This window comes from Ursus americanus, chromosome 3, assembly GCF_024610735.1.
Source record: "Ursus americanus isolate L20-20 chromosome 3, mUrsAme1.1.p, whole genome shotgun sequence".
Lineage (NCBI taxonomy): Eukaryota > Metazoa > Chordata > Mammalia > Carnivora > Ursidae > Ursus > Ursus americanus.
In genome coordinates, this window is record NC_142129.1 from 89,476,759 (window position 1) to 89,502,081 (window position 25,323).

Here is a 25,323-nt window from a genome sequence, read left to right on the forward strand (position 1 = left end):
TCGATAGAGAGTCACAAAATGTCGGTGTCTCAGAGTTACGGAGGTGGACAGCGCGAAGGTCCACCTGGTCCCATAGAAGGCGCCCGCCAGCCCAGGCTTCCGAGTTAGACACTATCCCCAAGCAGCTCTGTGACCCCAGGCAAGGCAGCCAGTCTAACTCAGCTGCAGTCTTCGCTTCTGGGCACTGACAACAGTATCTTCCTCTCTGGGTTGTTAGAGGGATTGGTACTAACAATAATAAAATTCCTAAAGTCCTGCTGTCTATTGAGCAATTTCTTTTTTTTTTTTTTTAAGATTTTATTATTTATTTAAGAGAGAGTGAGAGAGCACAAGCAGCAGGGGGAGCAACAGAGGTGGAAGGAGAAGCAGGCTCCTCCTCGATGAGCAAGGGGCTCCATGCAGGGCTCGATCCCAAGACCCCAAGATCATGAGCCAAAGGCAGACACTCAACGGACTGAGCCACCCAGGTGCTGCTATGAGCACTTTCTGCACAACAAAGAGTGCTTAGCATTCAATATATTCTTTCATTTCACCTTTACCACAACCATGGAATAGGGCTTATCCCTATTGTACAGATTAACAAACTTCCAAGATCACCAGCTGGAAATGGCAGAATCCAAACTCAGTCTTGTCCGTATCAGAGGCCACTCTTAATCACTGTGCTCTGATAAGAATTTAAAACTTTTCGTCTTATTCACTGATGTAGCCCAAGCGGTTAGAATGACTCCTGGCCCACAGTGAGCCCTAAACATAGTAAATAAAATCTGTGGAGTGGATGCATAGAGCCTTCATACAAGCTAATATGCTATTCGAGAAGCATTTTCCATAAATTCATCATTTCATTTCCTTCTTACATTGCTCTTGCCCTAATATCCCTAATTTACAGCTGAGCAAACATGGGTTCAGAAGAGTTAACCAGCTTCTCAGGGCCACACAGCTAGTAAAGGGAAGAGTCTGCACTTGAGGGCAGATCTGGTTTCTTCGAAACTCGGCTTTCCTCTGAGTGAAACTGCTTTCAGCACCTCTGGAATGAGTGCCTAATACGCAGCCTGCCACACAGCAGCCTTTCCGTATATATCGTGCGCTTCTCATCCGTGTATATTTTAATCCACTTAGGGTGGTTGATCTAAAGTAGAGTCTGTTAAATATATTGAAGTTTTACGGGGAAATGCTTTTAAGCATCCAGCATTATTGTACCTGATGAAAATGGCATTGTCTGTTTACTTAACTTTCTTCGATGTTTTAAACTACTGACGTTTCGGGGTTGCTGTAAGGAGGAAAGGTAATAAAGGATGTTGAATGCTTGCCACAGCCCTGGCACTTAGTGCGTAGTAAGCAAACCCTGCCCCTCCCATCTTGTTCCCTTGACCACGGGCGTCTTGGAACCCAGGGTCCCTCCAGCACGGGGAGGGCCAGGCGAGGAATTTTGAGTCTGCTGCCCACACCGTTAGTAATAGGTTAGGCTGACTACCTCGTTGTCTCTAGATTGTCAGCAACAGAGGGCTAGGTGATGTGTAGTTTGCCTCTATAACATGACTCTGTGGCTGCTGGACTTCATTTAATCAAAAGGCATGGCCGCAGGATGACGACCTGCTAGGTTCATTTAACTACTGCTGGTTTCCTTGATGCTCTCTAGAATAAAAAGCATATCCACCTACCTCCAATAAATCTGTAGGTGACGTGAGCAAGCTCTCCCAGGCAACCAAAAGGAAGAGATTTCGTGATATACATAGCTAGAAAAACAAAAATCTGTTTTAAACTCAAGCACGGAATTTGAGGATTTCATGGCAAGTTATGGATGGATTTTAATGTAGAATCTTCTCAGTATCGTTGAATTATAAAGAAACTATTTACATTTTTTAATATAAAAGGTGACATCTTTGGGACCACATCAGGCTCCCTCCTCAGTAGGAAGTCTGCTCCTCCCTCTCCCTCTGCCCTTTCCCCCCCACTTCTGCTCTCTCTCGCTCACTCTCTCTCTCAAGTAAATGAAATCTTAAAAAAAAAAAACCAAAACACATTCCTGATAAGGCTATACTTCAAAAATCGCTTTTGAAATTACAAATTCCAAAATTCATACTATTGGTATAAATTATAAATTATTGAGCTTAGAACGGGACAGTTAAAAAATCGTTACAGTCGTGGTTTATTCATAATGATAAATTACATTTTTTCAGGACCACATTTGAAGTACCAGAGTCGATACGTGCGTGCGTGCACGCACACACACACACACACACACTAAGGGACATTTAAAATAGGAAGCACAAAACTATGAGAAACCACGCTAGGACGAGTGCAGTGGCCCTCTTCAATCACATCCCTCCACACCTGGCCTGATGGTTAGGGGTAAGGGTGCAAGATTTGTCACCTCTGAAAATGAGGATGCAATTTTATGAGAAAAACTCATCAGCATAAGTCTAATGAGTCACGGTCTTTGTTGTGAGAAATGAGAAACTCCGTAGTCTCACCCTAAAGAACGCTAAGAAAAAAAAAAAAACATTACTAAGAGGAAATTGCAAAAGTAATTTATGTTGGAGTGATGAGGCAACTTTTTCCTGATTGAACAGATAGATAAATATGGCAAACAAGTACCAAAATACGTTTCATTTTGCCACCACGATGGATATTCTCCTGACGAAAAGCCTATGAATCACCTTGGACTCATGAAACTGGGTGGTGATAAATAAAAGCATCTTTAATGATGCTTTGAGTGGTTTCATTCCCCACCCTTCCTTTTTTTTTTTTTTTTTTAGACTCTTGTTTTGTTGTTTATATTAATGTAAGTTCAGCTTTGCAGGCTGGATGCCCTCACAGCACTAGGTAATGTTAAGTATGCGGAGCACTTTTCGTGAGCAATTGCCAAACATTTCCTTCACTGGGACCCGTTGCTCCAAAGAACCTAGAATGTTGGAGATCGCTGGTCCCCGATTTGGGGTTTTTTTTGAGCTCATTGCTATTGCTTTTTTTTTTTTTTCCTCCCATCTGGGAAGAAATATAAAATATGCAGTTCATAGGTCCAGGATGTTTACTGAAGCTTCTAAGGACCAAGGCTGAGTCAAACTAAAAGGTGTTCTCCCAAGCAATAAATAACATTAATCTGATTTAGTCACTTAATCTGGCATCAGCAGGCAGAAGCAGAAATACTTGCTCACATTCTAGGTATTTTTTGCTGGTATTAAAACTTAAAGTCTTAGGCAAAGCCATATAAAATCTTACAACGTTGGTCTTTCTGCAAAATGATGGTTTCACTACAGTTAGGATCCTCTTTGGAGGGGTAAAATAATGTTTTCGGAATTCCATGGTGTTAGCAGCTGCAAAGAAAATAAATAGTACTCAGAGTTTAATTTGTAGTCATTGGGGAGAAGGAAAGATGATGAATAACGAATGTTGCCAGTCCATCCTCAAGAATTTGTCTTTGCTATCTGGAATGTGGAACACCCTACCGGGCAAATACAACAACTATCAACACAAAAATGTAAAGCCTCTGCAGAGAATTGGAAATTGGAGCATTAGATCATATTTACAAATATTTTCGTTCCCTACCATTGAAAATCAAGTGAGAAGCCACAAATTGAAACCCGGGCCACAATGGCTTGAAGGAATTTGCTTTTGTATGCATTTGCTCTTGTTACAAATTAACCACGGGCTGAAATATGCATTCTTTAAATTACACTTCAGATTCTTTATAGGAAAGTTATAATACATCCCTCGATGAAGAGGGGGGAGCTGTGTGAGAGCACGGTGGAACTGAGCCCTTGTTTACCACAAAATGATCTCCTGTAGATCCTTGTAGTGGAATCAAGATGGCAGAGGTCTTACGATGGCAATGTGGTTGCTGAGGAGGAACGTGGTTCTGTGCAAACTGAAGGGCGTCCCCCACCAGCCGCCCATCCTTCCTCATCTCCAGTGGGAAACCAGCGTTCCCATTTATGTTCTTGGGGACCAGAGGTCCCAATGGATCTGCCTCTACCTATCCCCCTGATTGCTACCTGATTGCCACCTGATTTCTGCAAGCATCAAAACCAGCTTCTTTTTACAATCGATTTTCAAACAAAAGAAAGGATTTTCATGAATTTAGATGGCTGGGTGATTTCCCGGTCTTGTACAGTAGGAATGAGAGCAGGTGGTATGGCCCAGGGCTGGGCACACAGCAGGCCCCTGAAAGGATTTGCTGAGTGAGTGAGTGAGTGAGTGAATGTGCAAGGGATTAATTTGTGCATGAAGCAAATGCATGAATAAAACAACTCTTAATTTTGAAGCCATTCAGAATAAAGCAGACATGTTCAGTTACCTGGCTTTTCCAGATAAGGTTGAAGAGATTTTTGTTCCTTTGCTAGAATCATCTACAGTTACTTCAATCCACCACTCTTTCTGACAATGAAAGTGTTGCTAATATGTCTGTATTATCTCTTCATATAAAAATACTTTTAGGGGCGCCTGGGTGGCACAGTCGTTAAGCGTCTGCCTTCGGCCCAGGGTGTGATCCCAGGGTCCTGGGATCGAGCCCTGCATAGGGCTCCCTGCTTGGCTGGGAGCCTGCTTCTTCCTCTCCCACTCCCCCTGCTTGTGTTCCCTCTCTCGCTGGCTGTCTCTCTCTCTCTGTCAAATAAATAAATAAAATCTTTAAAAAAATACTTTTAATATGTAAGTATTAATATTTGTATAAACAACCGAACAAACCAATCACTAACCATAAGCGATGAATTTCCAAGGGAAAGATGGACATGAAACAAAATTACAATTTCTCCATCTATTTCTAAAAGAATCTCTCCAAATTCCACTTCCCTTACCCAAAGAAAATTGTACCTAGTGCTGAGTCTTGTTTATTTGAGCTCTGCTGGGAGAGCCCTTTCTGTGTCACTGGGTATTTCTGTCCAGTCCCAGATGAAGCTAGTCAACTTTGGATTCCATATCAGGCCCAATAGAACCTTGAGCTAATATTTTGCAAAATTCACTCTCCCCACTTCTGTCTTCCCCATCCCTTCTTCTAGTTAAGTAAAAGCAGAGTGGTAGAGGGAAAATAGCACCATAGAGAAATAAAGAACTCCTAAATAATCCAGAGTTTACCGATACACCTTTCAGTAGAGTAAATTTATAATTCAGATACAATTTTAAAACTTGTGTTGAGGGACGCCCGGGTGGCTCAGTCAGTTAAGCATCTGCCTTTGGCTCAGGTCATGATCCCAGGGTCCTGGGATTAATTCCCACATCGGCAATCTCTGCTCAGTGGGGAGCCTGCTTCTCCCTCTGCCTCCCGCTCCCCCTGCGTGTGCTCGCACTCTCTCTCTCTCTCTTTCTGACAAATAAATACATAAAAATCTTAAAAAAAAAAAAAAACCCTTGTGCTAATGGTGGACAACTATACTATGTTCAAGAAAAGGATTTGTGTCCTGGACACTGATCCCTGCCCACCAGCCACTCCACGAATAAGCCAGGCAGGCAATTACAATGACTCCCCACTTAATTCCTATCTCGACGTCGGATCACCTTGTGTACATTTACTTTAATCTTTAGACTATACTCTAGATCAAAACTTTCATTCTGTCAATGTTTCCTAATGCTTGAGTGGGAACGCCCATAAAAGAGAGAATAGAAAAATCTCACATTTACAGTAAAATATGTATGAACAGATATTACGATGCATCTTAAAAAGAAAAAATTTCTTAAAAACACCAAAAACACCTGCATGCAGAGTGTCGAATGTGCCAGATTCAGTTGTAGTGTTATTATAATAGGATCTGTCAACAGTTCAGACTGTGGCCGCAGCTGCTAACTTCATTTTGCCAAAGGACTCAAGAAAGATTCAGGTCCAGTAAGAGTGATCATTGTATCAATTGAGTTGACTCCTACCTGGGAGACCTGTCAGTTCCCTGAGATGTGGAGTTTCTTCCACCGTGTTTGCTGCTAATGGGCCGCAGAACCAGGATTCAGGCCATGCTCTATAAGCAAATCATCCCTATCAACCACCTTTGGAACTGACATGACTTATCCCGTCTTCGATCATGAAGATCGAGCGGGATCCCTTTCCCCCTGCCTCATCATCTGGAATTGGAAAACAAACGCATATACGTTAGACTTCTTCTTTTTCGACAATTGAACAAATAAAAGACCGTGTTGGAGAGTGCGTTTGGGAGTGTGGGGTAGTCTTGTGCTCAATAACTATGTATCTAATTAAAGATGAGACGGGAAGTGCAGACCCATATGCACATCTTTATTGTACTCTGTAAATAGTGCTGTTGCTGGTGAGAGCAGTCTTGCTAAGATAACTGCCAAATAACCAGGTCAGAATTCCTCCTGACTCCTCTGCCCTTCCCTTGGGTATCGTCACTGTTTTCTCCTCTGGTGGGCACTGGCTTTCCCTGGTGCAACTTTCAGGTTTTCAAGAGCTCCAGTAGCATTTCAGCTAGGAAGGCATTGTCGTACTATCCGTTTTTAAGTCGGCTGACTTTTTTTTCTTTTTTTTTTTAATTGAAATGCAATTAGACAATATAGAGTACATCCTGAGTTGCAGCTGTGGAGTTCAGTAATTCACTGGCTGATATGTCCACGATCAGCGTGAGAAATGGCAGCCACCGGCTCTCAGAACTAAACCAAGTTCATAGTCTATGGAAAGGTGTATATTGTGCTCATAGTTTTAAATCCTCCTGTCTAGTAGCTCGTCAAATTCTCTCTTCTCTTCCAAGTCTCCTTCTTGCCTTCATTTCTCCTCTACTTTGCAAGTGCTCTAGTGAACAAAGTCTCATGACCCACAGACACTCCTTTTTTAGTATTATTGACCTTAATGATTAAGGTAAAGGCAGTCCCTATCTTTACCTGTTTTCAAAATTACAGATGGGAATGGCTCAGAAAATACTCACTAATAGTCACGATTAAGTCATGTTTAATTTATACAAAACCACTGAACTATGGGCCCGAAATGCTAACATTTGAAGAAAAACATAAAGAGATGGTAGCTTCTGCTCATACTTACCGATACACCTTTTATCAACCCCCTTCCCCTAAAATGGGGAAAGAGAACAGAAGTGATATCCAGCAGGGTATAATCCTCAGAGCCTCTCACTGTCCCTGCCAACCTGCTCAGTGGCCACGGGTTGTCCCTTCCCCTTGGATTAAGGCTCTGGCTCTTGCCCCTTCTCGTAAGCACTCAGAGAAACACAGTGTTCTAGAGTGACCATAAGGTGCCAAGAAGATGCCCCGTTCCCTGACAATAATCAACATTTGGTACCTAACTTAAACTTTCCACAGCCACCAGCAGCGTCCCCAGGCAGGTCTCCTTCCTGCTGCTACTACGGGAAAGGCCAGTCTTTCCCGGGTGGAATGATTCTCCTTTCTTCAGCTTGCTAACTCTGTTCCTGACAGGGCAAGCTGAAGTGGGGAGAGGACAGATGGTCATAAAAATGGTTCTCTGTTGAACAGTTAAGAGATAGCCTCCACCCTCTGGGCCAGCAGATGGCTCAAGGCAGCTCTCTCGTGAGGTCGTCTGAGGTCCAGCTGGGGCCTTCCAAGGGCACAGTGCTATGGGCAATGTGTTTCCTTCCAGCTGCCCACTCCCCTCCCAGAGATCGGTTTTCTCCAGGTCCACTCCTCAAGGCTCTCTCTTTGATGTTGTCCCAGTGCCCATTTCCCAGGGGGTCCTCTGGGACAGGATTATAAATGGCTCAGACCCATGATAATGAGTTCAGGGAAACATTTACCTATCTTTGCCTGCTCTCAGTGGGAGGGTTGCGAGGACCAATGCAGTATAGCCCTCTGTCTCTCTCTCTCTGTCTCTCTCTCTCATCACTCTCCTTTCTCTTCCTTCCTCTTCTTTGCTCTTCTTTTGCTCTCTTCCCTCCTCAGCTCAAAAACCACAGCCTCTCACCTTTAGATTCCTTAGGTGTGTGTTCCCCAAATTTGAGGGGACAATAGTTACTCAACCACTTTTGTTAACCTGGAGGTAAGGAGAAACTCCCCATGCCCCATCCCTGGGAGAGAGGAAGACACACAGAATTTCAAAAATCCTTCTGTGTCTGCCCTCTGCATTCTGGAATTGTCTAATTGGTTTTCAGCATCATAATCTAGTCCCTCCCTTGGAATGCAACATCTACCGAATCTTGGTGCTTCAATGGAAACTTCCAGCATAGCATTCCATTATAAGACAAGAAGGATTTAATTATTTTTCATGGTGAACTACTGTTTTCTGTTCTTCATGGTAAACTATTTTCATTGTAAATCATAATACTCAGAAAAATACAAAGGAGCTTTTACAAATTAGTACAAATGCCAGGAGTTACCACACAGGCTCGTGAGCAAAATTAAGCTATGAACAAACATCTATTGAGCACCAGTTTGGTTGGCGAAGCAGTGTTCGGTGCTTTGTGTACATTATCTTATTTTGTCCTCACGATATCCTTCTGAAGTGGACGTCGTTATTCCCATCTTACAGATGAATTTGAGGTTCTAAGAAGTGAAGTAATTTGCCAACAATCTCCCACTGGTTACTGGCAAAGCCTGGGCTTGAACCTGGTCAGTGGAGAATTTTATTCCTCTATATACCTATCCCAAATTCTGTTAAGGAGAATGATCTTTAATGGCTCTTCAGAAGATTTTAGAGAAGAGGAAGGTTTTACTGATGTTATTGCTGTCTTTACAACACCCGGCTTTCGTGTCAATTATCCTTCTCCTAATGTGACCCCAGTGACCTGTAAAGATCCTGGCACCTCTGATTCTTTACTCGTGTCTGTGAGTGTGTCCAAAGTTGAAAACCAACAGCGGAGCATCCAACAGGGACCCTAATTCTTACTGACAGCGGGAAACGTTGAGTCGGTAGATATTCCCAGGGGCGAAAGCACCTCTCGATGCCCATCACACAAGCATCAAAATGTACACCTTAAGAAATACTTTTTCACAGCTGCTCATTAAAGGCTACACATCGTCCATTTCTTGCAAATTGGTCTAAGATGATTTGCCTCATCCCCTGGGCTTCAGTGATGCCACCTTCAGCCACTGTCATTCTTGCTGCCTGTACCCAAGCCAGACAGTGATAATCACTCGTGGTCCTGTATTTTTCCCAAACCCTGAGACCTCCAGAGTTCGGGGAAGCCACGGCCAACGGATTGGCGTTGCCTCCAAGATTAAACCCAAGGGTCCCTGGTTGGGTGTCTCCCTCTCTTGAGGTCCTTCATCTGATTATCTTCATGCCTTTACTCTTCTCTGGTTCAGATTCTCAGCTAAAGGCCCTCTCAACATCCACTCCTCTCTTTTTCCCCATCTTGGACATAGCTAAATGTAAGAAGGCACGAGTGCATCTCGGAAAAATAAATTTTGTTTGGGGAATAATTGTGTTCTCCTACCTTTCCTGGAATCAACATCCTAACCGGAGCTATCAAAATAATTCTAAGTGGGTTCAACCTTACAACTGGAGCACAAGGAGATCACACTGAATGTGTTACATAAAGACAAAATCCTCCCTTGGAGAAAGAGAGACAGAATGGCCATTGCCAGACCAGAAAGGAAGGGGAAGGTGATGGGCTACTTCTGTCCTGGTGATCGCTCACACCAGCTCCCTGGCTCTCTCGTGCTCTTTGTTCGATGTTAGTGCTAACTAAAGCCTCTTGACCAGAAAGTGCTGAGGTTACACAAATACTTGGCAAAGAATTGTCTCTGCTGATGGACTGAAGATGCTGAGAAAGTCACCGATTTATAGCATTGACGGATTTCCTTTTCATAAAGATACGTGCAACAAAATTACTTGTCAATTTGACATCTGCAAACACATCCTCCATGGCAGAGTTTAACAGCATGTCATAGACAATTACGACATGTGACCCATCAGATGACCTGTCTGGGTGCCCGGGGCTTCTGTGATGCCAGCGTCAGCTGCTGCTGAGGACACCACATGTGGGCAGTGAATAAATTCAGTGCACATTATCCTCCATCGGTCCTAATTCGTCCCTACTGCACACCTCAACTAGCACAAAGTCCGTAAGGGCCCCGTAACAACAATCTGGTGACCCTGAAGTGCTGAGATTTGCTACAGTCCCAAGATAAACTTCATGATGGCTAAAGTCCTAATTGCTGCTGGATGAACGACAGTCACTTTTATGTGTAAGCCACCCAAACTTTTACAGAAACAGGGATACAGGTGCTTACGCATTCTAGGAGTCGTTTTAACTGTTATTTTCAGTTGCTCTTGCCACATGGACTTTTCTTTCAGGTGCGATTGATGCTCGTACTCCTCTAAGGAAAAAGACAGGTGGACACAAGCAGCAACAACCAAGGAAGTGCCCTGTCGGAGAGGCCAGAACTCTTTCAGGTCACAAGTTATCATTACAATATCAGTAAGGGCCTCAGCCTGGTTAAAGCATTCATCAGAAGACGAGTCATTACGGTGAGAGCCAGGGCAAAGACATCGGGGATCAATGCAAACGATGCCTGAGCTATTTACTGCGGGATTGATGGGGCAATAACTTCACCCAAAAATTTCTAATGTTGCAACCTAGGCATAAAGCAGGCTGTGTGTTTTGAATTGAAGTGGCAGTCAGTGAATCCAGCATCCCCTCGGTCAAGGACTCATGGAGGCATTTTGCTTCACCCTTGGCGACCGAGCTCCTGTCTGGAGTCTCTCACTACTTCAGTCTCTTCTATCCACACCTTTGTCTTCACCCCGGAAATAACTCCATTTCAGCGCTCCTCCCCAGCCCTCAAAACCATCCTTGAACCCCCTTGCCTGGATGGGATTTGACACCTTCCATGCTGACCTGTCCCTGATTCTCTGTCTCGACCTGCTCGCTTGCATCCCCTGTGTTTCTCATGCCGCGCTAGTCTCTTGCTTGGAATGGTTTCTGCCCTGCCGAATCCCACCCAACCCTCAAGGCTCTGCTCTGCCCCCATTTCTTCGGTCAAGTCTTCCTAACCACCCTCATCGTTCTTCCTCTGATACTGCTCATTCATTCCCAATATGCCTTGCAGCACCCACCCCAGGGATACAGAGATTCTTATCAGGCAGTCCTTGCCGCTTGTTTGGTACGTATCGTTTCTCTGTTGAATTGATAGAATCTTTGCCTGCAATGTGTCTGCCTTGTTGCCCCCTCCTCCGCCCCCAGTTGCATCTTCTTGGTCTTCCCCTTGGCACGGGATGCCACACTCCATGCAGAGAAGAGTCTGAAGGTACTAGGCTGCTCCGCCGAAGTCAGTTCTCTTGTGTTGTTAATGCCTTGACCAGGGGTCACAGCCTACTGGCTGGCCTCGTGCGCTCAGCAGCATGTCTTTCCATCAGGACTCTCCTAGCAGCAAATCCTGAGCTCCGGGAGCCGAAAACTCAAACTCCAAAGGCTGGTCTTAGGGCTACAGATGTCTCAGAAGCATCTTGTCTCTCTTTGCCTTCAAGTCAGAGCTCTCCTAACATCAAACGTTGGTTTTAATTTCTTGATTTCCTTGGAACATGTATAGATGTAAGTACTTCCCTTGAACATCAAAAGTCCTCTAATTTCAAATACAATTTCTGCAAGTAAAACTGCCAATTTAGGCAAGTGCCAGGAGCCTCACACCATGGCTGCCTCGGCGTCTCTGGCTTCCTTGTTGAGATCTCTCTGGCGTCAGGATCCGAGGAAGTGTTTTGGTGAGGTCTGTGGAAGGGCTAGAGGAGTCGGGCCCAACCTTAGCAAAATAGGCACACCTGGGAATTTGTAGACAACACAGTGTGTGATCATCTCTACAGTTGATGAATGGGAGCAAATGAAAACCGGCGTGCTGGTTTTCGCTGGGGGGTGTTGGGAAACCCCCATCGTGCCCTGCCAAGTTCTTCACGTGCCCAGATGGTCATCTCAACTCTCCTGCAAGCGGAACAAAGATGAGAAACAGACAGCTTCACAGAAGGCTTCCAGACCTTGGAACTGTCCAACCCACCCCCCACCTGGCAGGCAAACCCTCCTTATTAAAGGGTCCCTCCAGCCATGCAGTTCCATATCCCTCTGGTTCCCACACCTGTGCTGTCCCACCCTCCGCAAGTGATGCTGCGGCCCCCAAAAGAAGAGAGGAGCCGGTGGGGAGGAGACGTAAGTGGCACCATGTTTGAGTAATGTCAAACACAGCGTTTGGGGTGAGGATGCACCCACAGGAAAGGCTGGCGAGGCGTTTGCATTTGCCTGTCTTCTTTCCACTGGGAGAGCAGGCGAAGTATCTCATTACCACGAGGCAAGCAGAGACTCGTGTCAATCTTCTCGGAGCAGAATGCCTTCCAGCATCACGGCGGGCTCCGTGACTGTCAGGCACCGAGCCTCACTCGGAAGGCTTCTCCCGGCTTACTTACTCACTCGGGCTCCTACACACACTGACATCCTGCCTAAAATAGAACCCACAGCCCTGCCTAAACGATTGCAGCTGCTCTCAGCTTTCGACTCAGGCCAATCCAATGGAGCGGGGCTTCTCAGGCCTAAGACATGGGGAGGCCAGAGCGGACAGGTCCGTGTAGGTGCGGGACGAGGAGCCTGCTCCCCAGATCTCTCCACGCTGCCTGTGGGGTCAGAGGAGCAGTGTCTGAAGCCTGAGCTGCGTCACACAAGGCCACTCATCAACACAGTCCTTATGTGCTCTCACCTGTTGATGGGGTCTCCTCCTGACCTTGCTGGTACTGCTGGGACGGGTTCACTGCCGATGCCACGACCCCACAGGCTTGCTCAGGGACACCGCAGGGCTACGGACTCCCCGGGGGCCTGCTGACCCCTCTCGAAGTCATTAGGCGAACTCTATCAGCCTCCACTGACAACGGCCCGATACTTGGCATGCACAGAGCTCCTCCATTAGCACCATCCCCCGGGGGCTTTGGAGGTGGAAGCAAGGCCAAGTGCGGAGGGGGCGCTCTCTCCATCACCATCCTCCTCCCCGAATGGTGTGCTATTGGGGTACTCCCGCAGTTCTTGCTGCTTCTGGAATCCCAGTGATAGCAGAGTCTGGAAACCATTCATTCAAAAGACGTGTGTTGAGAACCTATGTTCAGAGCCCTCTCTGGAGTGCTGAAAACAGAATCATTTATAAACTCAGACCACAAGCAGCGTATTGTCTGGAGGGAAATTGCCAACGGGATGCAGAGTGAGTGGGTCTGAGAGTGGGTCCCCTCCAGTGTCCTCCACGTGGTGGGAACCAGATGACATGATGGAAGAGCCACCACCAACTGGGGCTCAGCTGGACCTGGACTCCAGCTCTGTCACTTACTAATGCTTCCATCAAGTGACAGCTGAGCTTCACTGTCTTATTCAGTTAAAGGGGGCGGGACTAGTGCCCACTTCCTAGTGGACGTAGGAACGTGGAAGGAAATGAAACCATAGACATGGAAGCACTTCTGGAGACAGTATTATGACTATGTCTTGGTGGCACCCAGGCCACGTGACCACAGTTCACATCTGGGAGGGGACGCTGGAAGGTAACTCAAAGGGCAGAGCTGCTGAACCACCCCGTGCTGTGTGGAGGGGGGAAACCGCCAACTCCGTGACTCCCCCAGAAGAGTCCATAACTTTGGGAAACATAGATTATATTTTTGTTTTGTACTGATTAAATTTGCCCCTGGCAACATACGAATGTGATCTGTTTCCGGCTCTCAGAGACACCCTAACCGTTTGCTGTCCTGCCCATGCTCCCTCCCTCCTTAGCACCGTGACTGGGTCCAGCCGGGTCCCTCCTTGCAACACTCTGCACGATGCCTTCACTGAAGCCAGAAGCTGCTAGATGCAGACACAAACCTTCTCTGCCACCTGCCACAGAAGCCCTGAACTTCTAACCCTTAAGACCCAGTTTCAAACACATTGTCTAAAATGCACATTTTCAAAATTTCCATCTTTAGTTGTCACTCCAACTCTATGTTAAGAGTTTCAAACATTTGTTTATGATCCCACTTCTCTCAAGCCTTCAGAAAGCTGAGGCTCTTTGACTGAGCTAGAAGGTGGCAGAGCTCGGAATGGAATCTTGTCTCCCTGATGTCAGGACCTGGGTTCTCGACCACCATGAACACCAGAGCGCTGAGGCCCACTCCTGCTGGGGTGCCAGGGACCTTGAGAGAGGAGTAGGATGAAAGGTGAAAGGATGCAGGGATGCAGAGAGCAGAGGAGAAAGAGGCAGGGGAAAGGATGTGAGGGAGCACCCTGGGTCTGAGGTGCTTCTCTGGGGAAGGGACGTGGCTCCCCTGCTAGACTAGGGTCTTGGGTGCCATGAGAGGTCTATCTTCTAGCTGGTTCTGAGACAACAAAGCAGATGTCTGCGCTGCCCCAGCAGAAATCCCAGGTTTGCGCCCTCACCAAAGCTTGATTTTACTTTCAAGTAAGATGCTTTCCCCTGCCTTTCCATGCACCCCATTCACGTGTGCTTATCTCTCCTGCAGGTGCCCATGCCCTGCCACTGTCTTCCGCACCCGCATCTCCAGATCTGGTTACAGTCTCTCGATCGGCTCTCGGGAGCCTCCTGCACAGAGCAGGGCATGAGGGGTCTTTGGTTGCGTGTGCAGACCCAGAGCAGAGCCCAGCACCTCACCTTTGGGCCCGTCTCTTGCAGATTATTGGGACCATCCCTCTGATGCCGAATCCGGGGCCATCGAGCCAAGCAGCGAGCGGCACTCAGGGCCTCCAAGTGCAGCCCATCACCCCCCAGCTCCTGACCAACGCCCAGGGCCAGATCATTGCCACGGTCATCGGGAACCAGATCCTGCCAGTAATCAACACCCAGGGCATCACGCTCTCACCCATCAAGCCCGGCCAGCAGGTAACGGCCCCACGTCCAGGCAGCCGTGGCTACCTGGACCCCCCTCCTTACCGCTCATCTTCTGTTTGGTCTCAGTCCATAAAGAGTAATTTTTTAAATCACAAAATATTCCATCCTGAATATTAACACATCAATAATTTTAAAAGGCAAGTAGCTCATTTCTCGTTCTTAGAGAATCTGGGTAAGAGCTAGCTCTCTAATCTAAAAATATTAACATATTAAGTTATAAACAAATAGTGGCCTAAAATTCAATAGGGATTCATCCTTACTTTGACACTGATGATACTTAACCTTCAGACAATTTAAAAAGGGGTCAAGAAGAAACCAAAACTACTTATGCCTTAGCCGTAAATGAAAAACAAAAGCTCCACTGTGCAATAGAGCAGGGAATGTCCCGTAACAGGACAGGTGTGTACAATGTTTAATATCATCACAGAGGTGGGAGTGACCAACTTTGTCTGAAGAGTTTTGAGTTCTCACAGAGAAGGTGTTTGGGGACTGAGTCTTGACGGATGAAGATGGAGTGATGATGGGATCACAGCATGCCAGGCACGGGAACTGCAGGCGCAAAGGCAGGGGAGCAGGAAGGAGGCTGGAGTGTCTCGATACAGAAGAAAGGTTCATGTGATTGGAGCACAGGGGGAGGCTGAGGACAGTCATGGAAAGGGCTCCATAATCAAGCTGGAAATGACGGACTTTGTCTCTGTGTGATCTTGAACACATTATGCATCGTCTCTGGGCCCCAGGCTCCTCATCTGTAAAATGGGCATAACCGGTACCTAGCTCCCAGTGTGCTTGTGAGGATTCAGTGAGCCAACCTATATGAAGTGGCTAGTGCCTGGCACACAGTGGGCACGTACGCAGTCGTGAGGATGGTGATGACCATCTACTCTGCAGCCCTGGGAATCGGTAAGAGGTATTTAAAGGGAAGAATGACATGCTCAGCTTTATTTCTCAAGAAAACAGCTCTAACTCGGGGAGCAGATGGAGGCTGAGCTGAAGTGGTGAAACATCTATTGTAAACAAACCATTTCGGAGACGGTGGCAAAACACAAAGAGGAATTTATGAAAGCACGCGCTGGATAGCTGGAACGAAGGGTCTGGAATCGTAGCGGTGCTCAGGACAGAATCTGAGAGTCAATGAGTGCCAAGGCTGTAGCTGAAAACAAATCCAACATCCAGAGAAATCAGGAGGAGCGAGAGAAGGAAGGAAGATGAAGGAGTCACTTGGGGAAACTTCAGCTTTTAAGGAATGGAAGAGGAAGGGAGAGATGGAAGAAGTGGCTGGTTAAGGAGGAGAGGAATCCAGAGGGTAATGATCTAGCATCCAAGAGTTTTTTGAAAGTAGGAAGTGGACCAGGGTCAAATGCTGCCGAGATGAAATGGGGGAAAGCAATGGAGAAACATCAATTCTTCTCTTTCTTTGTCATAATGCTTTCAAGTCTGGATCTGCTCTGTTTGAAACGTTTTGAAACCAGCAGCTGGGTGAGTTAAGAAGCAAAAGCTGGGCCAGGCTAAGACCCAGATTTGCAGCTGGAGGGGGCACTGACAGGAAAGGCGGTGGGAGGGGAAGACGAATACGAACGGCGAGTGCGTGACTGAGTAGATGGCCTTTTGAGTTGATGGAAAGCTGCATGATGTAAAGCATGTAGCAGGGAAATAAAATACAAAGGAAAAAGGAAGAAGAAAGCGCTGCGAAATTTTTCATCATTCATCTGCAGCAAAGTAGAAGTATCTTTCCAGAGATCTCAGCCATTTGGCTTCGGATCCAACCATGCCTACAGCCCATTCTTGGTGGCACTCGAAGGCTATGCTTGGAAAATCCGGTTGCTTGTCCAATAAATATTTTTAAAAATCTGTTTAATATATATATTTATTGACCTCCTGCTATTTGTCAGGCACTGTACCTGGAAGCTAGGCTGGTAGACATGACAGACACCATGAGCCCTTCCTTCATGGAGTTCACGGTCTAGGCAGGAAGATGGACATTCATCAGAAACTTGCACAAGTGTGTACCTAAGATCTACAGTAAGTGCCATGAGGGAGTAGCGAGGGGATCTGTGAGTGGGTCCAGCAAAGATACCTCCACCATTGAGGGGCGAACACTAGGAAAGACCAAGTCAGGTCTGAACACACTTCCCAGAGATGGAGACTCTGGTCTATGCCCTTTGGGTCTCCCTCCATTCTAAGCCTAAGCCAAGGTTCCCGGCCCCCTCTTCTTCCTCAGCTTAACCATAGGCAGTGGCACAGTCCCAGCCCAATAGATCACTAAGGACTTCCTTCCCCTCTCCCCACCCCTATCTCTCAGCTAGGCTATTTCTTTTGCTATTTACAAGATGCCATTGGACTCGCTATCTTCTAAACGGCTCCCTACATAAGGCAAGAGCCTCTATCTTTTATTGGCTTTTTAAGACCTATTTCTATCTGTTCAAACTTATGCGAAAATTATCTCTAGGGGGAAAAATGAGATCAGCCTCTTTTCAGACACTCCGCTAAAAACTATTTCCGTCAGCAAAGCCAAGTCGTAAATTGCCACAAAGGTGATGAGTTAATTAGAAATCATCAACATTTAATACAAAGTAGCTCTCAGTCTCACCTTGGATTTCAGAGGAAGGCGTGTAGGTGAGACACGATTCCAGTTACATAAAATCACAGCTCTAGGTTTGAGGCAGGACGGTTTTAATCCAGGAGAAGGAACTAACCAAGCAATGGGAAAAAAGAGGCAGATATGGTGCCATTCCTCCACTCTTCGCCCAAAGTAGCCATCAACAATCCATTTCCACAGCCCGTCTCACGAGCACAGACACACCTCAGGAACATTCTCACACCGCACCTGTTGGTCCCTGGAGCAAACTTCATTATCACTGCGGGAATACCTGGCCCTCTGCTGGTCTAACCGCCACGACCTTCTTCTTCACTGGAGAATTGGAGACCAAGCGACTGGTAAGAAACAGCCAGCCCCTTGGGGGTGTGCCTTGCCAATCCACTTCGTGTCAGTTATGAGCCACATCCCAGAGGGCAGGACTGTCCTCGACAGGGTGTGCACCAAGCCCCTTTCGTGTACGTGCATGCTGAGAGAACACGTGAGCACAGCTGGAGACGAGTGGCATGCGAACCTTCCCGAATTTCCAAGTCACAGCAGGCACCCCCGGGCCTGTCCTTCTTGTTCCAGGCATGTGCCCGTGGTCTGTTCTAGACCCAGAAAGATCGAAGGAACCAATCAGAAAGATCAGGAAACGGTGGAAAGAAACGAACGACGATTGCTCTTTCTTGGCATCAGCTCTGAAACACCTTGAAACACCTTGGAGCATACAGTAAAGTTAACAAGTTGGGTGAATTGACAGGAGATGTGCGAGTCTGAGTCCTGGATATAAAAGCTGGGATCCTGAGGATAACAGATCATAAAATGCCCAAGAGTCCAAAAGCAAAAAGCTCAGAGCTGGTGGTATAAGGACAGTCGTCTTCAATTTTTTTCTTTAAATATTACCCTTTACATTGAAGAAATATAATACAGACAACCACTAAAAAATAAAGGATTTCTATCATACAGTAGAGAAGTTTCTCAATTTATTTTTTCATGTGATTTATGACAAATGCCTGATCTCACAAGAGCATAGTTCCAACAGTAAAATACATCATAAATTACAGGAGCAGAAAGTTCCCTAACTCACACTCGAAAGGGAGTTCACTTTCATGGAGTGAAGTATAGAGCCCTCGGACCAGACGACCTGGGGTGATCTGTTTTAATTTAATAAAATCATTACATCTTTAATTTCATTTTTACATCCGCCTACCATTAATTAAAAGAACCTGAAGAAAATCTAGGAGTGGACCTTCAACAACTCTTGATGATGATTTATTCCAATGATAAAAGATTGAGAACCTGCAAAGTTATCATCTGGAACGCAAGCAATATATTTTTAAAATATATACCAAGACTGGATGGCCCTGGATATAGCCTTCACACGATCACATCAGGGATTCTTGGTGAGCAAAGCAAGAGAATAAAAGTCAGAAAAAGACTAGATTTAAAAAAGAAGAAACAGAGAAAGATAAAAGTATCTTTCTGTGCAGGAAAAAAAAAAGCTACTTAATACAAAAACATTTGGTGGAGTTTGAAAGTAACCTTTTGTTCCCTCCATGGGACGCTGCAGCTACCGTGGGTTATGGGGAACTCCCCACCAAAGTAAGAGGGCCCCGGACCCCCTGGTTTGCCCTTACAACCCTGTGACCGCGAATTAATGACTTCTCCATAAGCAGCACAGACATCAATTTTGTGTATATTTATTCTCCCTTTGACTAAATTTCAACAAAAGTTAGCGAGAGTTTGTAGCATCATTAGGAGGGTAGAGACATTTGGAAGGAAAAATGTTGCAATTTGTAAAATCAAAGCATTGAAATTTTTCAAAAATTAAAGGCCATGGCTATAGTACTCGGAGCCTTGCTGTCTATGAAAGCATGCAATGTCTCTTCAAAAAGTAATCGTGGCGTTAATAGGAAACCAAAGGAAGGCAGTTCATTTAAATTGGCTCCCCAAAATGCCATCTGATTATCCAAATCCATTCATTTGTTTTTCAAATAAATACGAAATGTACTCCCTTACCTGTTTTTGAAAGTCAACTGTCCTTCCCAAGCCCCTGCCTGCCTGTAATAGTGGTTCCCGATCTTTTTGGGAACGGCACCCACGATGAGGCATAAATGACGCATTTCCGCCCTGAAAGAGCATAGGAGTTTTCCTAGATGAATGCAACCTGTATCGGCAACTCCAACGGAAAACAGCCCTTTGACCTTCCAGCCGCACAACCGGGCATCTTGCCCTCTGGTCTCCCCTTGTCACTCCCTGCCAAGCCCGGCCAACAGTGTCCTGGCCTGCAGTGCCTTTCACACCTTCTCTGTCTGGCAAACTCTGGCCACCGTCCCTCTGTCCAGGATCCCTCCTTCTCAGAGCTTCCCTACACGCTCCCTCATCTCTGCTTTCCCCTGCTCCATTCATCTTCATTTGCTAAATCCTAGCAAATCTAAGACCTGGGCTCCTGATCTACCCACAGCAGAATGAGCAGCTCAGTAACACTCACGCAGTCATTATGCCCTCCTTATTCTTGGAGGTTCTTATTAAATCCGGGCTGCGGCTTCTCTTGTCCGGACGTAATAAATCCTCTTCCTTTACCCTTTTTCAAAGAGAAGCTCCTTCAAAAACCTTGTGTGGTCCCTCAACCATCAGCATCACCTGGGAACTTGTTAGAAATGCAAATTCTTGAGCCGCATCCCAGACCTGCTGCATCACACCCTCCAGGCAAGGGTGGGGGATATGATCTGTGTTTTAACAGCCCTTCCAGGTGATTCTGACAAATGCTAAATCTTGAGACCCACTGACTTAATCTCTCTTCTAGCTATGATAAGGTACAAGTAGGTGCTCAGAAAAATGCCAGCCAGTGCAGGGAGGGGGAATCACGATGTCCTCCTGCATGCTCTTGCTCCTGCTAGAACTCTTGGGGTTATATTCACGTTCTCATTGCACCACCTGGGGATTTAGCCTGCGGTTCATTATGGCTCCCTGACATACTTGTAAAAGGCCAGACCTCCTCCATTTTGCCTTGGCATAATTGGAGAGTTTTCCCTTCCCCAAATTAATCTCTCTATATTTGCGTCCATTTGAATTCTACTGTTTACACGCATTCATTTTTCCAACTTGTCTAGCACATTCTGCATTTTATTCCATTTTCCAAGACACTTGTCACCTCGACTTATTTTTATAGCAATTGTGGATTCAATTGGAAGATGCTTCATTCCAGAAACTAAAACATTATTAAGGATATACTGTGTTACATATGGAAGCTATCCAGGGAGCCAGGGCATAGAAAATCGAGAATGTCGATAAAGCGTGCTTGTACTTGAATTTACTTTTGTTGAATATATTAAACGCCCAGCAATTCGAGCCAACACAAACAAACCAAAGAAGCCAGCCTCTGAAAGGCAACGGGAAGGAGAAGCTTTTCGGACCCCGAATCCTGTCCTTCCCTGTTTGTCATTTTCTGGACAAGATGGACTTTCCTCCCTCCTTCCCTGGGTAATGCTAAGCCCCAGGCTAACATGAACTGCCCCTTCCCTCTCCTTTTTTTTGTTGGCTCTGTGCTCTCAGCCTGTAGGAGTCAGCTTGGGCTACCGTAAGAGTGTGCCACAGACAGGGTGAAGTCTATTGTCTCATAGTTCTGGAAGCTAGAAGTCCAAGATCACTGTTGGACAGGGACACCTTTCCCTGAGGCCCCTCTTCTGGGTTTGCAGGTGGTCACCTCCTTCCTGTGTCGTCACGTGGTCTCTCCTCTCTACCAGTCTGGGTCCTAATCTCTTCTTCAAAGGACACCAGTCATACAGGATGAAGCCCTGCCCTAAGGACCTCATTTTAACTTCATTACCTCTTTGACGACCCAATCTTCAACTATAGTCCCATCCTGAGATACTGGAGGTTAGGACTTTATCATATGATTTTGGGGTGGGACACATTTCAGCCCATAACACAGCCTATTTACATCTGACTTACAGCTCAATAACAGGCAAGACAGTGATTCCCGGAACTTAGACGGCAATAGATTCCAGCTCCTTTGGGCAGTGCAGTGGGACTATAGAGAATAAATAGAAAATATGATCATATAAACAGGATACTTAGAAAAGTAAATTTGGGGTACTACCAATAACTGGGACTCGCTATATTAATCAAAAGAAAATCTATAGGCAACTCCATCTGAGACGTGTCCCAGACGACACCACAATCCTCAGGCTCTGGCTGCCTCCGACTACCATGTTTTCCTAAGAAATATGACATTTTAAATACTTCAGGACCTGTAGAAAATAATCCTAAACTACAAAATTACTTACATTGTCCTATTTAGCCAAACAGATGAGCTATGTTCAAAATGATAGACCGTGATCCACGCTGATCAACTCGAGCATGTGGCTCACCGTGACCAATCTGAACACATCTCGTTTGTTCGCGCACCACCCAGCTAGAGCTTCCTGCTGTCTCCCTGACTCATACCCGTCTCCAGTGTAGACAGGAGTGGGGCAGCAGGGTGCCTGCTGGAAGGAGCGCCGGCTCTCTGGACTCAAAGCTCAGTTATACCAGCTGTGTGACCCCGGGTAAGCCATCTGGTCTTTTTAAGTCTGTTTCCTCTTCTGTAAGGGCAACACCAATACCCAAGCAAGAGGGCTAATACCGAGATTTTAAAGTATACGTAAAAACACGTGGGAAGCATCCCATAAATGATATCCATATAGTTGGCCTCTCAAGATCAAGGCGATGTAATAAAACATCTGTCTTCATAGAAGCTTCTAAGATCCCCTTTCTCTCCAGGAAGGAAAAGGAAAGAACCCTTTCTTTCAGGCTACTGCCGATTCCCTAACTCCCTGCACTTCCTCTTGGTGAACGATTCCACTTTTTATGGCCAGTTATGTTTGAGGCATTTACACACCTATTCCTTTTGCCAGTAATTATGCAGGACAAGTCATACATGATTTTCAGATTTAAGTCAGGGTCTGAAAAACAACATAATTAAATCTAATTAACATTTTTCTAATGCTGTTTATTTAAAGTCTTCGAAATTTTTATATTGAAACCCAGAGCTGTTTCATGGAATAGCTTAAATCTCTGGTTTCTCTTTTTTTATTTGAGGCATATATTTTTAACATAATATTTCTACAGATTAATGCATCAAAATCATTAAACTAAGAATGTCACAGATAAGGCTACTTTTTTTTGTCATTTACCTGAAAGAATTACAGTGTTAGGGATGGGAAGTAACAGAAGTGTTACTCTAACACCCTCTTTTTCTGAGGGAAGAAGTTATAAAGAAGGTCGATCTCTGGGCTCATTTCGATATGTACAAAAGCCTCTTCCATCTGGACTTACAAGTGATTCTAGAATTAACAGATACGTGTTCATACATTCCCTACATTGGAATGAGACATATGGGCCCCAGTAAGCCTGCTACTGCTTATATAATTCCAAATCTTGACTAGTAAGAACTTTTCAAAATTTTTCTTGGTTTTTCCATATTGTCTGGTTAAACTCTGGAGGGAAAGCAGAACCCCAATGTCCTAAAAAGAAAAAAAATACTTATTTCCTTTGGAAGAAATGGGTCTTAGATTCTTAGATATCTTAGAGTGATCTCATTCTCTGCATGGATACAGAACAAGCTCTTAAAAGAACTATTTGATTTTCCTCTTGAATTTCTTCTCCTGCATAGCTTAATGCATAAGCCTTCGTTTGCTTTTTGAGTCTGTAGTGAGACTGCAGCCCATTAATTTGTTTCTCTACTGAGTTGAATCTGAGGAAGAAAATTTTTAATTGATTATTGTCTTACCCAGTTCCTTGATGGTACTTTACCACACCCAGGGCCAATAAAATATTGATGGAATGGTAAAATGGAAGGCTATCTCATGATTCAGTGACTCAAAACTGTGAAAACCTGTGTCAAGTAACAATATTTAGAAGGACAACCCAATAAGTTAGAAGGGGTAGACTGACATGCAAATATCCATCACCTTTTATTAAGCAAATTAAAAATAGATTTAATCTTTAATATGTGTCCCTACAGAATAAAATTTACTGGATTCAATTGTTGATTATGTGCTTGGCAGATTGGCTAATTACTTTGGGGCAGATGCTTGATGCATATTAATTTGGGTTCTATGTCAATTATCACCATCTTTTATTCACAATATAGCCTGCTCTTGGCACAGTTCAGTAACAATAAGGACGTTCACTTGAAAGGTAACTTCAAGCAATTCTGAAGGGGGACAAAATGGCATCCCAGAAGGAGCCCTGAGCTATGAATGAGAGCCCAGACTCTAATGTGCTCCAGACCACGTGATCTTGGGTCAGTCATTTACTCCTCAGAATCATGCTAGGTATATCTGCTGCCTAGGGCTGTCATGTGAACCCGGGGAGCAAAAGCATTGCCATGAGGGACCAGAGGAGAAATAGCTCCTTATGCATTTCCAAAGTAGCATCTTACTAACAGTTGTTTGCAGGTAAAATGTTAATTGATGGTTAAAAACACATTAGGGAATTTAAAAGACTGACAAATCCCAGGCATTGGTAAGGATGGAGAGCAGCTGGAACTTTCATACATTTCTTGTGGGAATACGAAATGCTACAACCACATTGGAAATCAGTCTGGTAGTTTCTTTAAAAAGTTCAACATGCGTTTATAGTAGGATGCAGGAATCCCGCAATTCCACTCCCAGGTATTTACAGAAGAGAAATGAAAACACAAGTATACACAAACCCTTGTACATTAAGTGTTTATGACCATTCTATTCATAATAGCCCCAGACTGGAAATAACCCAAATGTCCATCAACAGATGAATGGATAAGCCACCTGTGGCATGGATATCTATATAAAGAGAGGGTTACACACTACAAATAGATACTATATAACTACTCAGCAATAAAAAGGGATGATACTGCTGACACATGCAACAAAATGAATCTTAAAAACTGTATCCAAGCAAAAAAAGCCAGAGAAGAGAAGAGTACGTACTGTACGATTCCATTTTTAGAATCATGCCAAACGAGTCCATTGTGACAGAAAGTCCATTGTGCTTGTCTGGGGCTGGGCCTTGGGGGGAAATTGATTGCGAAGGGGATGAGGGAACTTTACAGAATGATGGGAAGGAAGGTTCTATGTCTTCATTATGATGGTGTTTCACAGATGTATCTATTTGACAAAACTCATCGAACTGCATGCTTGAATGGGTATATCTTAGTATGTATAAATGATCTCTCGGTAAAGTGAAGGAAAAAATGAGCACACACACAAACACACACACGCACAGGGAAAGCAGGGACAAATGTGACATTAACACGTCCCAGGCTGGCTGTCAGATCCTGAGAAGGTGTCAAAGATCAGATCAGGCCCTGAACTTTGGTCGGCACTCCCGTCAAAGTTCAAGGCCTGACCTGATTCTACTCCCGGGCTGACTTCCTTTTATAAAAACTCTGCTCCACCTGCGTGAGTGTGAAGATGGCCACGAAAGCAGTTTGTAAACCTAGGAGGGCTCTCTCCAATCACAAAGGTCACAATGGCTGGAGCTGATCGTGCGCCCATCCGGGGCCTTGAGCTCACCCTCTGTATCAGCTTCCTGGGCAGAAGGGGTGGGGCGCCAGCGCACAGATGGAGAAGGATCCCTCCTGGGCCTCCAAGGGGACCTGGTATTTGCAAACCCTTCCCTTTCCTCCAACCTTCCTCTCCTGAGCTGGGCTTCTCTCACCACCCGGAACAACCGGCCTTTGAGAACCTCTAAAGGAGTCAGGAATAAATGGACATAAAGACTGCCTTTCCCGAGGAACACTGAATTTTGAAAATTAGGTTAATTCTTGCTTTTGGCATGGTGATTAAGAGCTCAAGCCTCAGGGTCAGACTTCGTGTGTCCAGACACCAGCTTCCCCACACCTACTGGATGAACCCACAAAACCCTTTAACCTCTCAGAGCTTCTGCTTCTTTGTCTGCAAAAGAGAGGTCAAAATAACACCCACTTCACAGGCTGATATAAGAATTAAATGAGCAAGGGCATCAAAGTCCTTAACACAGGG

General features: G+C 45.3%; 1 protein-coding gene across 1 annotated transcript in view; it reads left to right on the forward strand.

Annotated features, from left to right (window-relative positions):
• The window catches only part of POU6F2 (POU class 6 homeobox 2), a 453,995-nt gene that overhangs the window by 414,296 nt on the left and 14,376 nt on the right, over positions 1-25,323 (forward strand). The window contains exon 7 of the mRNA XM_045793668.2: positions 14,524-14,730. Within this exon, the coding sequence (XP_045649624.2) occupies positions 14,524-14,730 (207 nt within the window). The remainder of the gene's footprint in view (positions 1-14,523; positions 14,731-25,323) is intronic.